The sequence below is a fragment of the Eschrichtius robustus genome, chromosome 19 (genome assembly GCF_028021215.1).
Source record: "Eschrichtius robustus isolate mEscRob2 chromosome 19, mEscRob2.pri, whole genome shotgun sequence".
NCBI classification, from domain to species: domain Eukaryota; kingdom Metazoa; phylum Chordata; class Mammalia; order Artiodactyla; family Eschrichtiidae; genus Eschrichtius; species Eschrichtius robustus.
The window spans coordinates 17,755,272-17,774,170 of NC_090842.1; the positions used below are offsets into that span (position 1 = coordinate 17,755,272).

Consider the following 18,899-nt stretch of genomic DNA (forward strand, 5'->3'; position numbering starts at 1 on the left):
ACAATGAAACTAATACAGACTACTTGCATTTAAGCGTAAAGAAGGCGCTAAGGAGCAGGCGCCAAAGCAAATTTCCTCGGGTGGCCCCCCCACCCCTCCCAAGGTTTGACCCCGCCCACACCACCCAGGCAGAGCTGGCGGCCTCACCGCGCATGCGCTCGGGGAGCCCTGAGCCGGAAGAGGCTGGCGCGGCCGCCAGGAGACGCCGCTTAGCCGCGGCTGCTCTTCCCGGCTCCCAGAGGCCCGGATTGGGACAGAGGGGCGGGCGCAATCTGCATGCGCACGCACGCTCCGGTCTCGATGGACCAACATGGCGCCGGTGGAGCACGTTGTAGCCGATGCAGGGGCTTTCCTGCAGGACGCGGCTCTGCAGGTACAGGGAGCTCCGGCGGAGAGGAGCGGGGTCTGGGCTGGTGGCCCCTAAAGGAGCTTGGGAAATCGGGCAGCCCGTTGCGTGGTGCGGGCGGGTGTGAGTTGGGCCGGTCTCCCCTCAGGACATCGGGAAGAACATCTACACCATTCGGGATGTGGTCAGCGAGATTCGGGATAAGGCCACGCGCAGGCGGCTCGCAGTCCTGCCCTACGAGCTGCGTTTCAAGGAGCCCTTCCCGGAATACGTGCGGCTGGGTGAGTGTCTCTGCCCGGTGTTAATGGCGAAGCTGGTTCCTGGGTTGCTGACTGAACCTGCTCTGGTTCTAGTCGGAGTCTGGATACTTTATCAGAGTTGATTTAGAAACTGCACGGTCGGGCAGAAATAGAGACACAGATGGAGAGAACAAATGTATGGACACCAAGGGGGGAAAGTGGCAGGGGGTGGTGGTGGTGGTGGGGTGAATTGGGAGATTAGGATTGACATGTATACACTAATATGTATAAAATGGATAACTAATAAGAACCTGCTGTATAAAAAAATAAATAAAATTCAAAAAATAAATAAGTAAATAAAAGAAACTGCACGGTCTAGGAGACCGTGGTGGGAGAGAGGAGTTCTGGGTCATGAGTCAGCCAGGCCTTGCCAGTTACTAGTTATGTGCCCTTGGGAATATCATTCAGACGCTCTAGGCCTTGGTTGCCTCCAACTGTAAAATGGGATTAACAATAGTACCTACCCCAGGGGTTGCTGGGAGCATTAAATGAGGAATAATGTCACTCAGCACAGTGTCCAGCGCTTTGTAAGTATTCGATAAATTTGTTTGGATTAAAAATAGAAGATGGGAGGGAGCTGCAAGAGGGAGGAGATATGGGGATATATGTATAGGTATAGCTGATTCACTTTGTTATACAGCAGAAACTAACACACCATTGTAAAGCAATTATACTCCAATAAAGATGTTAAAAAGATTTAAGATTTAGAAGAACCCAGATCTCTTACTCTCGCCCATTTCTTTTCAGTAGACAAGAGTGATGACTGTTTTGGATATGGAGGCCAGCCTCAAGTCAGAAAAAGGGATGGCTTTTAGGCCTTACATTAGTCCTGAAAGAAAACTAAACAACTCTCACTTGGCTTAGGAGTCAGCGTTGTTCTCTTGTTAGGGATCAAGGCAATGATCCTGCCCAGGAAAGGACCTAGGTGGTTGGAAGTGTTTTAGGGTTTAAAGGCTGATAATGGAGATGTTGTTACCTACACTATTTGTGACTTCTTTAGCTTTCTCCAGCATCCTAGCTGTGTGATCTTTGACAAGTTACTTAATCTTTTTGAGGAAATACTAACAGTACTTACTTCATAAGATTTGGCTGAAGCATTCCCACTCCTGGGCATATATCCAGACAAAACTATAGTAATTCAAAAAGATACATCACTCCTATATTCATAGCAGCACTATTTACAATAGCCAAGACATGGAAACAACCTAAATGTCCATTGATGATGAACAGATAAAGATGATATGGTACATGTATACAATGGAATACTATTCAGCCATAAAAAAGAACGAAATAATGCCATTTGCAGCAACATGGATGTAACTAGAGATTATCATACTAAGTGAAGTCAGAAAGAGAAAGACAAATAACCATATGATATGACTTATATGTGGAATCTAAAATATGACACAAAGGAACCTTTCTGAAATAGAAACAGAATCACAGACATAGAGAACAGACTTGTGGTTGCCAAGGGGAAGGGGGTTGGGAGAGGTTGGGGTGAGCAGATGTAAGCTTCTATATATAAAACGGATAAACAACAAGGTGCTACTGTATAGCACAGACAGCTATATTCAATATCCAATGATAAACCATAATGGAAAAGAATATTTTAAAAAGGAATGTATGTATATGTATAACTGAATTACTTTGCTGTGCAGCAGTAATTAACAACATTGTAAATCAACTATACTCCAGTTTAAAAAAAAAAGATTTGGCTGAAGGATAAAATGAAAAGTTTTAAACACAGTGCCTGATACATAGTAAGTGCCCACTAAATTTTAGCTGCTTTTAATTAATAGCTGCATTTTTAGAAAATGTGAGCCGTATACTTATTGTTCCTTGTGCTAGTGTAGCAGAAGACACCTTTCTGTTAATGTGTCAAGATATTATTGTACGTGTTTGTTATTGATGTCTCAGGAGAATAACAACAGCAACAGCTGAAGTTTACTTTGTGTTAAATAGGGATGTGGGTTTTCTTGTTGGGTGGGTTTACATAAAAAACTGTCTGATATTTGTTACAGAATAACCCAGTATTTTTGTTTCATGATTGACAATTATTGGCTGAATCAGCTTTCCGTCCCATTTTGGAATCTGATCATTCTATTAATATGGATTGTTAGAATCAAAGAATTTTATTGCTGGGAGAGAAGAGACCTTCTATTCAAACATAATACCAAAGCCTAGATAAGGAACTCTCATTTGCAAATATTATGCTAACTTTTGTTGACTTTCTATTAACTTTGTTCTTCATCTGCACTCAGTGAGGACATCACTGTAAACCTAACTGGCCGAGATCTTGGTGATAGAGAATACAAATGTATCAATTGTGAATAGAAAAAGATCAGGAAATGGATGAAAGTGTTAAGAGGTTTTTCTTGGGGTACTGATCCTAAGTTCTTTTCATACTTCCATTATGGTTATCCAAGGTCATATAGCTCTTTGCTTTTAACTGAAGTTGGGAATCTCTTGTTTACAGTGACTGAGTTTTCAAAGAAAACTGGAGACTATCCCAGCCTCTCTGCCACAGATATCCAAGTACTGGCACTTACCTACCAGCTGGAAGCAGAATTTGTTGGGGTGTCTCACCTAAAACAAGAACCAGAAAAGGTAAATAAGAAAGATTGTTGGTTTTATCTGTTTTAACTTTTTTATTATGAGAACTATCAGATGTACAGAAGTAGAGGGAATAGTATAATGGACCCAGTGTCCCCATCATTCTGCCTCCACAGTTATCAACTCATGATCTGTTTTCATCTTTACCCAACCCCAGCCCTGAATATTTTGAACTCAGACATCCTAACATTTCACTGATAGATATTTCTTGGTGTGTCTCTAAAGATAAGGTATGTCTCTTAAAAAAATAACCACAAAACCAATATTACACCTGCACAAAATTAATAGTAATTCCCTGATATCATCAAATATCCAATCTGTGTTCACATTTCTCAATTATTTTATAAAATTTTTTTAATAGTTTACTTGTTTGGATCAGGATCCAGATAAGGTTCATACGTTGCAATTAGCAAACATGTCTCAGTCTTGACCTGTAGGTTCTTGGTAAGGTTGGTTAAACTTAAAAATGCAGGGACTTCCCTGGTGGCACAGTGGTTAAGACTTCACGCTCACAATGCAGGGGGTCCAGGTTCAGTCCCTGCTCAGGGAACTAGATCCCCATGCCGCAACTAAGAATTCGCATGCCACAACTAAGGAGCCCGCCTGTCGCAACTAAGACCTGCTGCAACCAAATAGATAAAATAAAATAATAATAAAATGCAGAAAGAGTAAAAACCAACTATATTCTCACTTTTTTTTTTTTTTTTTTTTTTTTTTTTTTTTGTGGCTGCATTGGGTCTTCGTTGCCGTGGGCAGGCTTTCTCTAGTTGTGGCGAGCGGGGGCTGCTCTTCATTGCAGTGCACGGGCTCTAGGTGCGCAGGCCTCAGTAGTTGTTGCTCACAGGCTCTAGAGCGCAGGCTCAGTAGTTGTGGTACACGGGCTTAGTTGCTCCATGGCATGTGGGATCTTCCTGGACCAGGGCTTGAACCTGTGTTTCCTGCATTGGCAGGCAGATTCTTAACCACTGCGCCATCAGGGAAGCCCCTCTCACTAGTTTTTTAAAAATAGAATTCTTTTCCAGAAGCAAGCAAGAAAGAACACTTTAAATGATTACCATCTTTTTCAGCTCTTGCTACCTTCAAAATTCTGGGTTCCTGTTGTGCTTTTAGGGACTTGTCCAGCTTGGCTAAGTTGAAGAGACTAATGGTTTTGTGCCTGGACCCCATTGCCTGTTTCCAGGCCAGAGGATTTTGAAAGATAGATTATTAACCTTATACTGTAATAAGTAATTTCAAGTAGTGTTTGCAAAGAATTACTTGATCTCCGCTGTCTAAGGTCATCAAAACTGTAGTGGGCTCATGATTCTATTCTAGTCAGAACTGCCTTCACTTGTTTTCAACCAAGTGTAGAGTCCTCCAATCCCAAGAAGTCTAAAAGTGATGCCTAAAATATAGACATCTGTGTATCACCAGAATGTTTTGGGGCGATGGGAGTGAAGGGAATAGTTTTATATAAACTCTGACTTTGTGGCTCAGCTGGGTTTCTGCTTTGGCGTCTGTCAATTTGAGATTCCTAAAAATTGCCCTTTCCTGCAGTCTTTTGGGCAGGAGTTAGCTGTTTTGTATCGGAAGCTTTAAAACAGCCTGTCTGTTGACCCAGCAATTCCACTCTTAGGCATTTATCCTAAGGATATAACCAAAGATACTTCCAAGTTTTACACATAATGATGTTCATTAAACCTTTATGTCTAGGGACAAAAAAGAAATGTCCTAAAGTGGTTATTTGGTAGTAGTGGAATCCCTGAATAATTCTTTACGGGCTTCCCTGGTGGCGCAGTGGTTAAGAATTCACCTGCCAATGCAGGGGACAAGGGTTTGAGCCCTGGTCCGGGAAGATCCCACATGCTGCAGAGCTACTAAGCCCGTGCGCCACAACTACTGAGCCTGCGCTCTAGAGCCCGCGAGCCACAACTACTGAAGCCCATGCGCCTAGAGGCCATGCTCCGCAACAAGAGAAGCCACTGCAGTGAGAAGCCCGCACACCGCAATGAAGAGTAGCCCCCCGCTCACCGCAACTAGAGAAAAGGCCGCGCACAGCAACAAAGACCCAACGCGGCCAAAAATAAAAATAAATAAATTTATTTAAAAAAAAATTCTTTACATATATTTTTATGTTTCCCACTTTTTAAAAAACATTGAATATCTTCTATTTCAATAACCAGGGGGAAGTATTTTGTTTTCTGTTTTTTAAATTACTCTTCCATGTTGAATTTTCAACCTGTATTTCTTTGCTTAGAGCTGTCACTTTTTTCTTTTCTTTTTAAAGGTTAAAGTGAGTTCATCGATTCAGCACCCAGAAACTCCTCTACACATTTCTGGTTTCCATCTGCCCTCAAAGGTAATTTCTTAGGCCAGGCTCTTCATGCTCTTTTCTGTTACATGTCAGATCTCCACAAATTGTCTGTTTAGAGGGAACCAAATTTACCTAGACAGATACCATAGTTTGTCCATCCTTGTCTGATCTGGCTTGTATATCGTATATCATTTCATCTATAACCCTCTCAATTTTCAGGTTTTAAAATTATTTTTCTTTTAACTTCAGCCTAAACCCGCACGAGGAACAGTAGAACATGGACACCCAGTCGGTGAGCCTGAGGACCTAGAATTCAGTTCCTTTGTGTTCTGGAGAAATCCTTTGCCTAATATTGATCATGAACTGCAGGAGCTGCTGGTAAGGCCCTGCTTTATGATCTCCTGATGACAACAGACTAGCGTCTCGCGGCTGCTCCTGTGGGCGAGAAGTTTGAATTCTGTTAACGTTTCAGATTGACAAAGGTGAGGCTATTCCAAGTGAGGAAGAGAACGAAGAGAATGGATTTGAAGAAAGGAAGGACCAAGACAGTGATGAGGACGGGGGTGGGTGGATAACCCCCAGCAACATCAAGCAGGTCCAGCAGGAGATGAAGCAGTGTGCCATCCCGAAGGATGTGCGGGTCGGCTGTGTGACTACAGACTTCGCCATGCAGGTGGGTGGAATGGGCATCGGCTGGCCCTGGGCTTGGTGTGTCATACCTGTTACAAGCAGTGGTCCTTTGGAGGTTTGGGGGTGTGTACAGAGCTGTTGTGTAATGCTTCTTTTCCTGGCTCTGGAAACTTTGCCTGTGCTCTTTGGTAATTTTTAGTTTTGCTTGGAGGTTAGGGAATCATAGTATACCTACAGAATGTATATGGTATATTAAATTTCTAATGTTCAATATCCATGATCTGTTGCTGCTTTTCTTTCAGTGTGCGTAACGTTCTGTGCTCAGTTAAGTATTTGGAGACTGTAGAGGTTTTCAGTCCAGAAATGAGTATACTTGCTCTGACACAATAAATGTCTCTGTTAAGAGAGATTGCTAAAGGAGGCCTTGGCGAAATGATGGTCACGGTCCATGGCACTTGAGATAAGAAAAATCTGGGTCCTTGTCTTAGTTTACATGTCCTGAGAGGTATCCTAAGCTTGCTTTTCTTTAGCAGAAGCCCTTTATGAGCCAAACCAGGGTTTGGGAAGTTCTTTTAACTGTGATTATGCAGATATTAAACAATTCTTGGTTTTGCTATGAGTTCAGTTTCCCTTTATATTGTTGGTTGCAGAATGTCCTGCTCCAGATGGGGCTGCATGTGCTGGCCGTGAACGGCATGCTGATCCGCGAGGCCCGGAGCTACATCTTGCGCTGCCATGGCTGTTTCAAGTATGTAGCCGATAACCTGGGCTCAGTGCCCCTCTGTTGAACACTCCTCTCTTCCTAAACCTTCTACAGACTACTTGAAGGAGAGCCTTGCCTTGTGTACAGGCATTCCCTCCATCTTGTCATTGCTACTTGGGCCAGGTTCTGCCCCCACCAGGGCACTGAAAGCCCTGGGACAGAGGTGGCCAGGGACCTCCCACCTGACAAAGCCAGGGCGGGTGTTTTTTGTCCTTACCTTTGTGTATAGGATTAAGGGTGTGGGTTCTGGAGCAAAGAGCCCTAGTCGTTTAGCAGCAAGTGCCGAAATGTTTATGGATGGGATAATGTCTGGGACTTGCTTTGAAATAAAACAGAAGTGGGAGGAATGGGTGAGGGTAGAGATGAAGCTGGGTGATGGGTCCATGAGGGTTCATTGTGCTCTTTGGTTTACTTTATGTTTGAAATTTTCTATTTAAAAAAAAAGTGGACTCTGGATCCAGACTATGTGGGTTCCAATCCAGATTCTGTCTCCTAGTAGCTGTGTGACTTTGCAGAAGTTGGTCAGCTTCTCTGTACCTCAGGTTCTTCTTATGTAAAATTAGAAAGGTAGTTGTGAGGAACTAGGGAGATCGTCACATAAAAGAGTGCTTGTTTGGCGCATAGGAAGTGCTCCGTTGAGGTGAACTGTTTAGTTCATTGACCATGCCCTCCTCCCCATTTCTTTTCTGCCTCATGAATTGGTTTTTCTCTGGTGAGGGCTGGTGTCGTGTGGAGAGGCCCCCGGATCTGAGATCTGGTTGGAGTGGAAGAGACTATATTGCAGCCCTGCTGTTGAGTGAAGCATGGCCCTGGGAACTTGGTGGCTTCCAGCCTTTCCACAGATTCAGTCTAGACGTGGTGGCCATCATGTCGGGTATCTGGTGGAGCTCCTTACTGTGGAGGCCTGTGTGCACTGCTTTCCGAAGCAGTAAGGTGTCTCTCCCTGTGTCCCCAGTGCTGTTCCACTGACGGTGGAGTAGCCTGGATGAAGCCCTGCTCCCCCACGTGGCTCGGGGCCCATCTCTGTTACCGTCCTCTGCAGGTCTGCTGGGGAGCCACTCCTCAAAACTGCCTCTGCATTCTTTGAATCTTTAGTGTGTAAACGTGCCAGGCTCATGATGGTAAAGCTTTTTGCTTCATGAAATCTCATTTCCCCCATTGTCCTTTGTTACAAAAGCTCTAAGTTCCTCAAATTAACATTCGTTCTTAGAAACACTTGGAAATGTTCTCCATTCTTGTTAGATTAACCCCAGTGACTGAATGGTTTCTTGCACAAAATAATTATTTCCTAGCCCCTGTTGCTTAGTTCACTCGCAGAGACTTCAGGAAGGGGCTTGGCTTCTCTGGCAGTTTCACGCAGCTCTTGTGTCCTTACCACTGGGAACTGAGGGAGAATTCCTCAAGGACAGACACCAGGGCTCCTGCTTGGTCCCTGACAACAGCAGCTTTGCCTGTTCAGGGTCCATCGTTGGGCCTTGAGGGGGTGGGAGAGAGGCAAGGCCTGTGGGTCTGCCTCAGCACCCACACCCATTCAATCATAGCAGCTTTGATAGTGTTTCCTGTATGATTTGTTAGTAAATTCTCAGCACCTCCAGAGCCACCTCCTGGCTTAATGCCTAGGCTGATACTTGGGCACACGGTATTCAGAAATAGTTGAGTAATGTAATAACATGACCCTTGAGAAAGTATGGTGGTGGTAAGAGCACTGACTCTGGAGCCAGATTCCCTGGGCTTATACCTGCCACTTACTAGCTCTACGACCTTGCGCAAGCTACCTTACCTTGCCTCCGTTTCCCCATCCGTAAAATGGAGATATACCAACTTCATAGGGTTATTTTGACATTAAACTTGTGGAATAATGCCTAACAAAATTCAGTAACAGCTCATTATTACTGTAACAACATTGTGCTCAGTTTTCTTACTAACTTGCTCCTTGTGTCATTTACCTTTGCCGTGGGAGCCGTGCAGCAGCAGTGTGCTTATATCAGCAGCGTGAGGGCAGGCGGCCTTGGTCTGGGATGTGTGCAGTGCAGTTCAGCCTGTCCCCATTTCTAGTGTCTCCTCCTCTGAGGCCCGAGACTCGCCTTGCGCTCTGGGGATGGGGTTTGCTGCCTCTGGCTCCAGTGTGATGCACCTCCTTTGTTTCTGCAGGACAACATCTGACATGAGCAGAGTGTTCTGTGCACAGTGTGGAAACAAGACACTGAAGAAGGTGTCTGTGACCGTCAGTGACGATGGAACCCTGCGCATGCACTTTTCCCGCAACCCTAAGGTGCTGAATCCTCGGGGCCTCCGGGTGAGTGGTGCATCTCCTGCTCCCCTAACAGCAGGGCCCAGGTCGGGGAAGCGAGACCTTTTAGCACCAGGATCAAAATGATCAGAGAGGACAAACAAACCCTCCTGGTTTCTAAAGATAGTTATTGAAAGCCTGTGATCCAGGGACCAAGGCAGGAGGGAAGAGCTCACAACTCAACCTCCCTGTGAGGTTTTTGAGGAGTTTGCAATCTAAGGAGAAATAACCAGTAATTCCACACGGTAAAAAGCAAGGGCCAAATATATGTGGGGTCACCAAGAGGGAGATGGTTTGCAGGATGGTGGAGGATGGATTTGTGTGGGAATTTGAGGATGGGTAGAATGTCTAGAAGCTTCAAGAACCACAAGGGAAGGTTGTGTAAATACTCAGCACAAGAGAGTCTTGGGCTAGATACACAGCGGGGTTGATTTGTTTTGAGGAATCAGGAGAGAAGGGTTAAGAGACAGGCAAGTATGAGTGTGGTTGACCTGGCTCTGAGTTCTCCAGGTATGGTGCATGCCACTAACATGTGAGAAAGGTTGTTTTTTTTTTTAACTTTCTATTTTGAAATAATTTTTTTTAATGGTATCTTGTAGTTTTTTTTTTTTAATAAGTTTATTTATGTATGTATGTATGTATGGCTGTGTTGGGTCTTCATTGCGGTGCGCGGGCTTCTCATTGTGGCTTCTCTTGTTGCTGAGCACGGGCTCTTGGCACGCAGGCTTCAGTAGTTGCAGCGCATGGGCTCAGTAGTTGTGGCTCGCGGGCTCTAGAGCACAGGCTCAGTAGTTGTGGTGCACGGGCTTAGTTACTCCGCGGCATGTGGGATCTTCCCGGGCCAGGGCTCGAACCCATGTTTCTTGCATTGGCAGGCAGATTCTCAACGACTGCACCACCAGGGAAGCCCCGAAATAATTTTAGATTTATAGAAAAGTTGCCAAAAATAGTACAAATAATTCCCATTTAGCTTTCACTTAGATTTCCCAATTTAACCATTCACTATATTTGCTTTATCATTTATATGTATATTTTTTCTTTTCCCCTAAACTATCTGAGAGTAAACTGTGCATGATGCCCTTTTGCACCTAGATACTTCAGTGTGTGTTTCCTGAAACAAGGACTTTGTCTTAGATACCCACAATACAATTACCAAAACCAAGAAGTTAACATTACTTCAATACTATCTAATCTATGGACCATATTGAGACTTTTTGTTTTTGTTTTTGTTTTTTTTTCTGGCTGTGCCATGTGGCACGTGGGATTTTAGTTCCCCAACTAAGGATCAAACCCATGCCCCCTGCATTGGAAGTGCAGAGTCTTAACCACTGGACCGCCAGGGGAGTCCTTAGACCATATTCAAACTTTGCCACAGATTTCCTTTACAGCAAGAGAAGGGGGTTTGTTTGGGGTCCAGGATCCAGTCTAGGATCACACGTTGCATTTCATTGTTGCATTTCATTGTCCTGTCTCCTTAATCTCTTTTAAACTGAAGTAGTTTCTCAGGTCTGCTGTCTTTCATGACCTTGACATTTTTGAACAGTTTTGAAGAGTACAAAGCAATTACTTTGTAGACTATCCTTTATCTTGGGTTTGTCTGGTGTTTCCTCCTGGTTAGATTCAGGCTGTGTCCAATTTACTGCTGATAACTTTGATCACTTAGTTGGAGGTTTCTTGTGTAACCACAATATAATTACCAAAACCAAGGTTACCAAATTTCCTGTAAGGTTATTATCTGTAATTAATAAGTAACTTAGAGAAAGATAGTCTGATACTGTGTGATTACTGTTTCTCATCAAACTTTTACTGGTTAAAGTCATCTGAATCAGTTTTTACAATGAAGGTTGCCAAATGGTGATTTTCTAATTCCATCATTTCTTCTCCATCATTCTGCTGTAAAGAGGAACTTTCCCATATATCATTTATATGAGTGTGGTTGCATGGATTTTTATTGTAGTCTGTAGGCTGTGATCCATTGCTATCCTTATTTATTTTGATACTCAAACTGTTCATGGAGCCCCTTCACGATGGCTTCTGTGTCTTTTTGATGTGCCCCAGTTATTCTTTGAACACTTTTACTTTCTGGCACAGCAAGCTGTTCTGACTCTTATACCTCCCTGCCTGTGCCCTGGAATCAGCCATTTCTCTAAGGAGCTCTTAAGTTTTTAGAAGCAAAGATCTGGGCACTGGACAGTGGGTGTGCTCATTGTCCTAGGGTGTCATTAATTCTAGGCCCACAGTGGACAAAGATGGGAAATATTGTATATAAATACACATATTAATATTTTTTCTCTTATCTGTATTAAAAATTGAATTTATAACTGCAGTTTCAGTTCAACACCACAGAGTTCATTCTAGCCCTCCCTCTAATATCCATAACACCCTTCATAACACCATTTCCCATAATTATAATTATTTGTTCAACTGGCGAGAGATAGAGAGTGTGTGTGTGTGTGTGTGTGTGTGTGTGTGTGTGTGTGTGTGTGTGTGTGTGTGTGTGTGTGTGTGTGTGTGTGTGTGTGTGTGTGTAGTTATTTCAGAAGTGCTAACCTATACCATTACGAACATGGTACCTGCCTACTAGGGTTCTGTGTTTTAGTGTAATTCTTTCTGTCTTTTGTTGAGGGAATGTAGTCAAAATACCATGTTGCTTTTCATCTGTGAGGTGAGAGTAGGCTCAAGTGGGAAGATGCATGTCATGTACTCAGTGCACAGTAGGCAGTGACGATAGACTCCATTGGTGTCTTCTGCCTGCGTGCAGAGTTGTCAGGTAAGCTTTAGGTTAACAGGATCTGATGTGTATAAATACGAATCCCCGTCCTCCTAATGGCCTTTCCTCGTCTTATTTGCAGTATTCACTCCCCACTCCCAAAGGGGGCAAGTACGCCATCAACCCCCACCTGACCGAGGACCAGCGCTTCCCTCAGCTGCGGCTCTCCCGAAAGGCCAGGCAGAAAACTGATGTGTTTGCCCCTGACTACATAGCTGGGGTGTCTCCCTTTGCAGAGAATGACATCTCCAGCCGGTCAGCTACCTTGCAGGTCCGAGACAGCACCTTGGGAGCCGGCAGGAGACGGTTAAATCCCAATGCTTCCAGAAAGAAGTTTGTGAAGAAAAGGTGAAGTGTGAGCTCCACAGGCAAGCTGGACTGATGCTGTGACTGCCCGGGAGACCCATGTCTCAGGTCCCCAGCTGTGCCAACTCCACAACCACTTGGACACAGAAGAGGCCTGGCTTCCATAGTGCTGCCTCAGGACTCACTGTGGTGCCTTGGGTTGGGTTTGTGGTGGAACCCGCCATCCCTTGGCCTGTGTGCATCCAGAGAGCCAGGATTACTGCCACGTTGAGGGGACTTTGATTAAAACAGAACAAACAGTGCCTGGAACAAATCTTCAACCTTTAAAAAAGGGAACTTCCAAGTGATAATGTATTTCTAGTAAATATAGTTGCAAGCTTCTGTGCATTTTCTTTTTTCCTCTTTGTTTTGTTTTGTTTTTTTTTTTTTGCTTCTTAGGTAATTTGAGGCAAACACTTACTTAAGGTGTACACCAAAGATCAAGCATTTAGGTCTATCTTTTTGCGGGAAAGTTTATCATAATAAAACTAAGAGCTACCATTTTTTAAAATAAAATTACTTATTTATTTATTTTTGGCTGCGTTGGGTCTTCGTTGCCACGTGCGGGCTTTCTCTAACTGCGGCTAGCGGGGGCTGCTCTTCATTGCGGTGCGCAGGCTTCTCATTGCAGTGGCTTCTCTTGTTGCAGAGCATGGGCTCTAGGTGCACGGGCTTCAGTAGTTGCTGTGCGTAGGCTCAGTAGTTGTGGCTTGCGGGCTCTAGGGCGCACAGGCTTCAGTAGTGGCTCGCGGGCTTAGTTGCTCTGCGGCATGTGGGATCTTCCCGGACCAGGGATCAAACCCATGTCCCCTGCATTGACAGGCGGATTCTTAACCACTGCACCACCAGGGAAGTCCCTTTTTTTTTTTAACTTATTTTGAACCATGTCAGTCATCCAGGTAAATTCAGTATTCAACTACCTAGAATCTCCCATTGTTAACATTCTCTCCCATTATTAACATTTCTCCTCATTTGCTTCTTCCCTTTCTATACACACAAGCACACGAAGGAAAACAATGTTCTTTTACATAATCACAACACAGTGATCAAATTCGGGAAATTTAACATTGATACTATTATCTAATATATAACAACTCAAATTTTACCAATTTGTCCCAATACTGTCCTTTCATAGCATTTTCCCCCAAATCTGGACAGTTTCTCAGCCTTTGTCTTTTGAGAAATGGACTTTTTAATAGTATAAGTTGGGTTTTCAACATGTCCCTCCATTTGGGTTTGACAGGATGTTTCTTCAGGATTAGATGGAGGTGGTGCACACTGGGCAAGAAAGCTACATACGTGACCATTGGTCCTCAGTGCATCACCCTAAGTGATGGTAACTCATTACTTGTGAATAAACCTGCCAGGTACAAGATTTCTAAGTTCTTTATTTACATCGACAGTGTATTCACAAAGTGGTAGCTTCAAAAGTTTCTTACATCGAGGTTTTTCCTGTATGGTTGTCCATTTGGTATATAGTTAACTTTTTTGCTTTAAATTCAGTTTAAGATTTTTCCTGTCCTACATATTTTTTTAATTTGAAAGTAACTCAGTTCCAAAAGTCAAAACTATATAACTGTATACAACAAAGGTATGCATAGAGCTAGATGCCCTTCCCTCTCATCCCGTTTCCCCTTAACCTCTAGATAATCCATTTCATTTGTTTCTGATTTATCCTTGTGTCTTCTTTTGCAAAAATAAGTGTGTGTGTGTGTGTGTGTGTGTTACATTTTGGAAGACACAAGGCTGGGCTGTATTTTGTTCACTGCTCTATATGCACGTAGATCAGTGCCTGGAACATGGCAGGTGCTCAATAAATATTTACTGTTGCATATATTTGGCATTTAATATTAACTTATTAAAAGGTGATATATATATCCTAACTCCCAACCCGTTACCTCAAAGTGTTTTGACTAGCTGGCCATGAATCACAACTTTCTACCAACTGGTTTAAGAATTCTATTTTCAGGGCTTCCCTGGTGGCGCAGTGGTTGAGAATCTGCCTGCCAATGCAGGGGACAGGGGTTCGAGCCCTGGTCTGGGAAGATCCCACATGCCACGGAGCAGCTAGGCCCATGAGCCACAACTACTGAGCCTGCGCGTCTGGAGCCTGTGCTCCGCAACAAGAGAGGCCGCGATAGTGAAGAGGCCCGCGCACCGCGATGAAGAGTGGCCCCACTTGCAGCAACTGGAGAAAGCCCTCGCGCAGAAACGAAGACCCAACACAGCCAAAAAAATAAATAATTATTAAAAAAAAAAAGAATTCTATTTTCAGTTATTGAAGACACAGCCAGAATACTAGCTTGGTTGTGGAGACATTTTAGGGTTGTCTTTAAACTTAGGATGGATTTTATAAGTCATAGAGTTTCACTCCTGGCCAGGAGGAAGTAAAGGGGTTCACATTTACCCTCTCACCCAAAACAAAAGATAAGGTACGGGAAATGACAGTTTTCAGCTTCTGGAGGTCAGGCAGGGCAGTGTGCTGATCCATGAGAGAGGAGACAAATGAGGTGAGCGCCACAATTGCACTAGTTTGATGTCTAGAGAGAACTTCAGAAGGAAGAGGTGTAGCCAGAAGTCTTGAGTTGCAGCAACAGAGCTGGGAGTCCAGGAGGGCCCAGACATATCGGAAAGGAGAGAGCATCACAGCACACGAGAGAGAGAGAGAGAGAGAGAGAGAGAACGCACACGCACGAGCACCGCAGGTTTGCAAAAGGGCCCCCACGAGTCCTCAGGTAAGTACCGATCAGCGCATTATGTGAGGAGCTTCCTGAAGCTGGGGAAAGAAATACCCCAAAAAACAGGAAATAATCCTCAAAGTTCACCCAAGGCCAGGAACACTTCATCTTTCTGCTATGCAGAGTGGAAAACCTGCTAATTCTTGGCCATCAGGCAAGTACTCAGGAGCAGGAAACTATTATTTCCAGACTGAAGGCTCCTCTGGTCTAGCCCAAAGCAAACCTCAAAAGGATCCTACTCCTAGTTCAATGGCCAGAACTAGTCTTGTGGCCCCACCCAATCCCAGGGGAACAAGAAACACCATCCCAGTGTCTCGAAGGAGGGGTGCTAGAAATGCTGGGCGAACAGCACTAGTGACAACCACCATTGCAGAGATGCAGACATGTGGCCTTGAAACAAACCTGTGAGCAGGAACGTTATGATAAAGAGGGTTGTAAATGCATGCACAGCAAATTGTTAATTCCAGCTTTTCAATCCTAAGGACTAGAGGTTTTAAAAGCTTAGGAACTTCCAAAGGATTGCTTTCTTTCACCTGTCGATGGCTTTACTGTGCAGAAGGGGAGGGAGTTCTCTCCTAGTCCCCTTAGAGCTATATCTCAGAGTTGGGCCGCAGGGTTCATTTTTATCAGGAAGGAGCTAAGGCAGAGCACAGTTCTGATCTAATTCTGGAAAGAATAAGAGGCCCAAAGTAAAGAGAAGCAGAAGAAAACTTCATCAAGAAGACAAGAACAAAGTGGCCTCTAGAGTCTATTCCAGAAACACAGGAAATCCGAAACTCCCCGATTACGGCAGCATCAGCCAGGCGATGGTCACACGAGAGACCAACAAACCCACATATCCACGAACCCATTCACTTAAGTCTACTCCCCCACACAACCCATCTATTTTGCTTACATGTGAAGAAGCAAAACTCATACTAAAATGGTGTAAATAGTAAAAAGTGAACTATAGGGAGCTTTGTTTATATACGTGCCAAAACAGGGCTTGCCTTAACATCAAAGGACACAGGCAAATTTAAGTCCTCTGGCCTATGTGAGACACACATATGAGAAATATTAAAAGGCAATATTTGGGAGTCCCCTGGTGGCCTAGTGGTTAGGATTCTGGGCTTTCACTGCCGTGGCCCAGGGTCAATACCTGGTCAGGGAACTGAGATCCTGCAAGCTGCGGGGCACAGCCAAAATAATAAATAAATTAAAATAAAATAAAATAAAATTTGCTTTATAAGGGTGTAATAGAAAGATGCAAATGCTTGCCCTCACCAAAACCCACTAAATCAATCATCTAGGCAGGAATGACTGCCCCGAAATAAATGGATTGTTTCATATTATGTAGCCATATTTGAAAACAAACATCTTTTAACTAAAAAATCTAAATTTCTAGCACACTATTATTTTAATTAAATGTGAAAAATGAAAACGAATCTTTGACTTGGGGTTTAATAGTAAAAAGATATAAACTGTGCTGATGTTCTATATTTAGCTTGCTTTCAAGAATACCAATGTAGGGGGCTTCCCTGGTGGCTCAGTGGTTGGGAATCCATCCGCCAATGCAGGGGACACGGGTTCAAGCCCGGGTCGTGGAAGATCCCACGTGCCACAGAGCAACTAAGCCCATGTGCCACAGCTACTGAGCCTGAGCTCTAGAGCCCGTGAGCCACAACTACTGAATCCGCGTGCCACAACTATCGAAGCCCACACGCCTAAAGCCTGTGCTCCGCAACAAGAGAAGCCAATGCAATGAGAAGCTCGTGCACCACAATGAAGAGTAGCCCCCGCTCGCCACAATGAGAAAGCCCGCATGCAGCGATGAAGGCAAAATGCAGCCAAAAATAAAAAATAAATAAATTTAAAAAAAGAAAAAGAATACCGATGTAGGAAACACTTGTTAATGTAAGTAAGTTGTCCTTGAAAGCTTTGATTACTAGGTCAGGATATTCGGAACTCATATTTAACCAGAATTCTACTGAGGAACATTCCTTGCTTGACACTTCTGTACCGCTATCTTCTTTAATACGTGATATGGTTAAAAGCTCTGTGTCATCGACATTTCTGAAACACTCTCCCAAGGAAGCAGTGGCACCCTAATTCACAGCCAAGCAGCAAAACTACGGGGCATCTAGAAGAATACCCCACAATTATTAGCAAATCATTAGCAATTTTTACCCCAGTACATACAGACAGGAAGAAATCTAGAGTGGAAATGCTGAACATGTCCAGATCACTGTTTGTGTTTTTTTTTTTAATTTATTAACTTTATTTATTTTTGGCTGCATTGGGTCTTGGTTGCGGTGCGCGGGCTTCTCATTGCGGTGCCTTCTCCTGTTGCGGAGCACGGGCTCTAGAGCACAGGCTCAGTAGTTATGGCACACGGGCTCAGTAATTGTGGTGCACGGGGATCTTCCCGGACCAGGGCTTGAATCTGTGTCCCCTGCATTGGCAGGTGGATTCTTAACCACTGTGCTGCCAGGGAAGCCCCCTAGGTCACTGTGTTTTTGTGTTCACGCATTCGGAGGTAAATTCTCATAAATGAAACCTTTTGCGTAATTAAGACAACGATGAGACTGTAGTTCTGTGAAGCACAGTGACAAGGAATTGTGCTGCACATTTACCAATAGCTGCTTAGACCTCTTCAAACGCTAGGTGTTTTCTTTCTACACTTTTCACAAAGCTCAGTGCCTGGATCTTGAATCATATTTAACAAATGCTTGTGGAACTGAATGTATGATTCAGACCAGTTTGGAGAAAATATTCAAGAGGCAAGAAATACTTTTTCCAAACTTTTCTTCTAGTTTGCTCTTGGAAATTATAAATGAGTTCCCTGTACTGGAGGTGTTCATGCAAAAGCTGAAGAATTACTAGTGACGTGAAAAGGATCAAGCATTGAAAACGGGTCCCTTCTGTACTTTAAGTTCTCTCATCTGGCACCAAAACTCAATTTGCTACATCAGATAAAATCTCTTCACAACACATGCATGCCATTTCAAGAGAAATTTGAGTTTAACTAAAGCGGTCTAAGCCCAACAGAGGGTGACCTACTTTACACAATATATAATATGACAAAATTCCAGCAGGACACACAGGAACACAGGGAGTCCAACATAACAGTGTGTGTTCTGGGCAGCAGTGATCGTGGCAGTGAGACAGGAGGGCAGGATGGGATGGAGCTTACGGTAGAAGAATTATCTCTCTCCTAATACCAAGGACCTATTCCCTCCAGGGATACTTGGATGGTAGCCACAGGAACTACTGAGGACAACAGATGCCCAGGTCCCCAGACAGGCCCAAGCACGGCTCTGAGCTGTTGTGCTAAGTCCATCACCTGCAGCTCAGAGAAAAGCATGGGGGCTTTGGGGACTTCCTGTGCAAAAAAGCAGTCACACGTGTGGATGCAGTGCCTTAGCAGGTGACTAAAATGAGGCTGTTTGTGTTCTTTCATCGAGAGGAGGAAGGGGACTCCTGAGGGTTCTCCTGCCCCTGCTTTTTATTTCTTGTTAATGAAGACAACAAAGCTTCCTACAGCTCCATGGTGCTGGCCTGCTCCCTGGGGATGTGGGGAAGGCCTTGAGGACACTGTTTTCAGTCGATACACAATGCCCAGGACATACACACACCTGGGACAGAGGCCTGCTCAGAGAAGATCATGGAAATTGTACAATCTTAAACTGACAGCAAATTAAAGCTAGAGGGACCTTTAAGAAAATGCAGCCCCAACCTGTATTTTTACAGATGAGGCAACCAGGCCTCAGAGAGATGAGCATTAGCAGTTAGCACTAGCACCTGGAGCTAGGTGCAAGAATTTTGACCCTAAC

General features: G+C 44.1%; 1 protein-coding gene across 1 annotated transcript; it reads left to right on the plus strand.

Moving 5' to 3' along the window:
* Window positions 1-208: 208 nt before the first annotated feature.
* Window positions 209-12,880, plus strand: NOB1 (NIN1 (RPN12) binding protein 1 homolog). The gene is made up of 9 exons (XM_068528895.1): window positions 209-373; window positions 495-627; window positions 3,122-3,252; window positions 5,525-5,596; window positions 5,801-5,929; window positions 6,024-6,224; window positions 6,832-6,929; window positions 9,096-9,240; window positions 12,087-12,880. The coding sequence occupies exons 1-9, from the start codon at window positions 311-313 to the stop codon at window positions 12,354-12,356; spliced, it is 1,242 nt and encodes a 413-aa protein (XP_068384996.1). The 5' UTR covers window positions 209-310; the 3' UTR covers window positions 12,357-12,880.
* The last annotated feature ends 6,019 nt before the right edge of the window (window positions 12,881-18,899 follow it).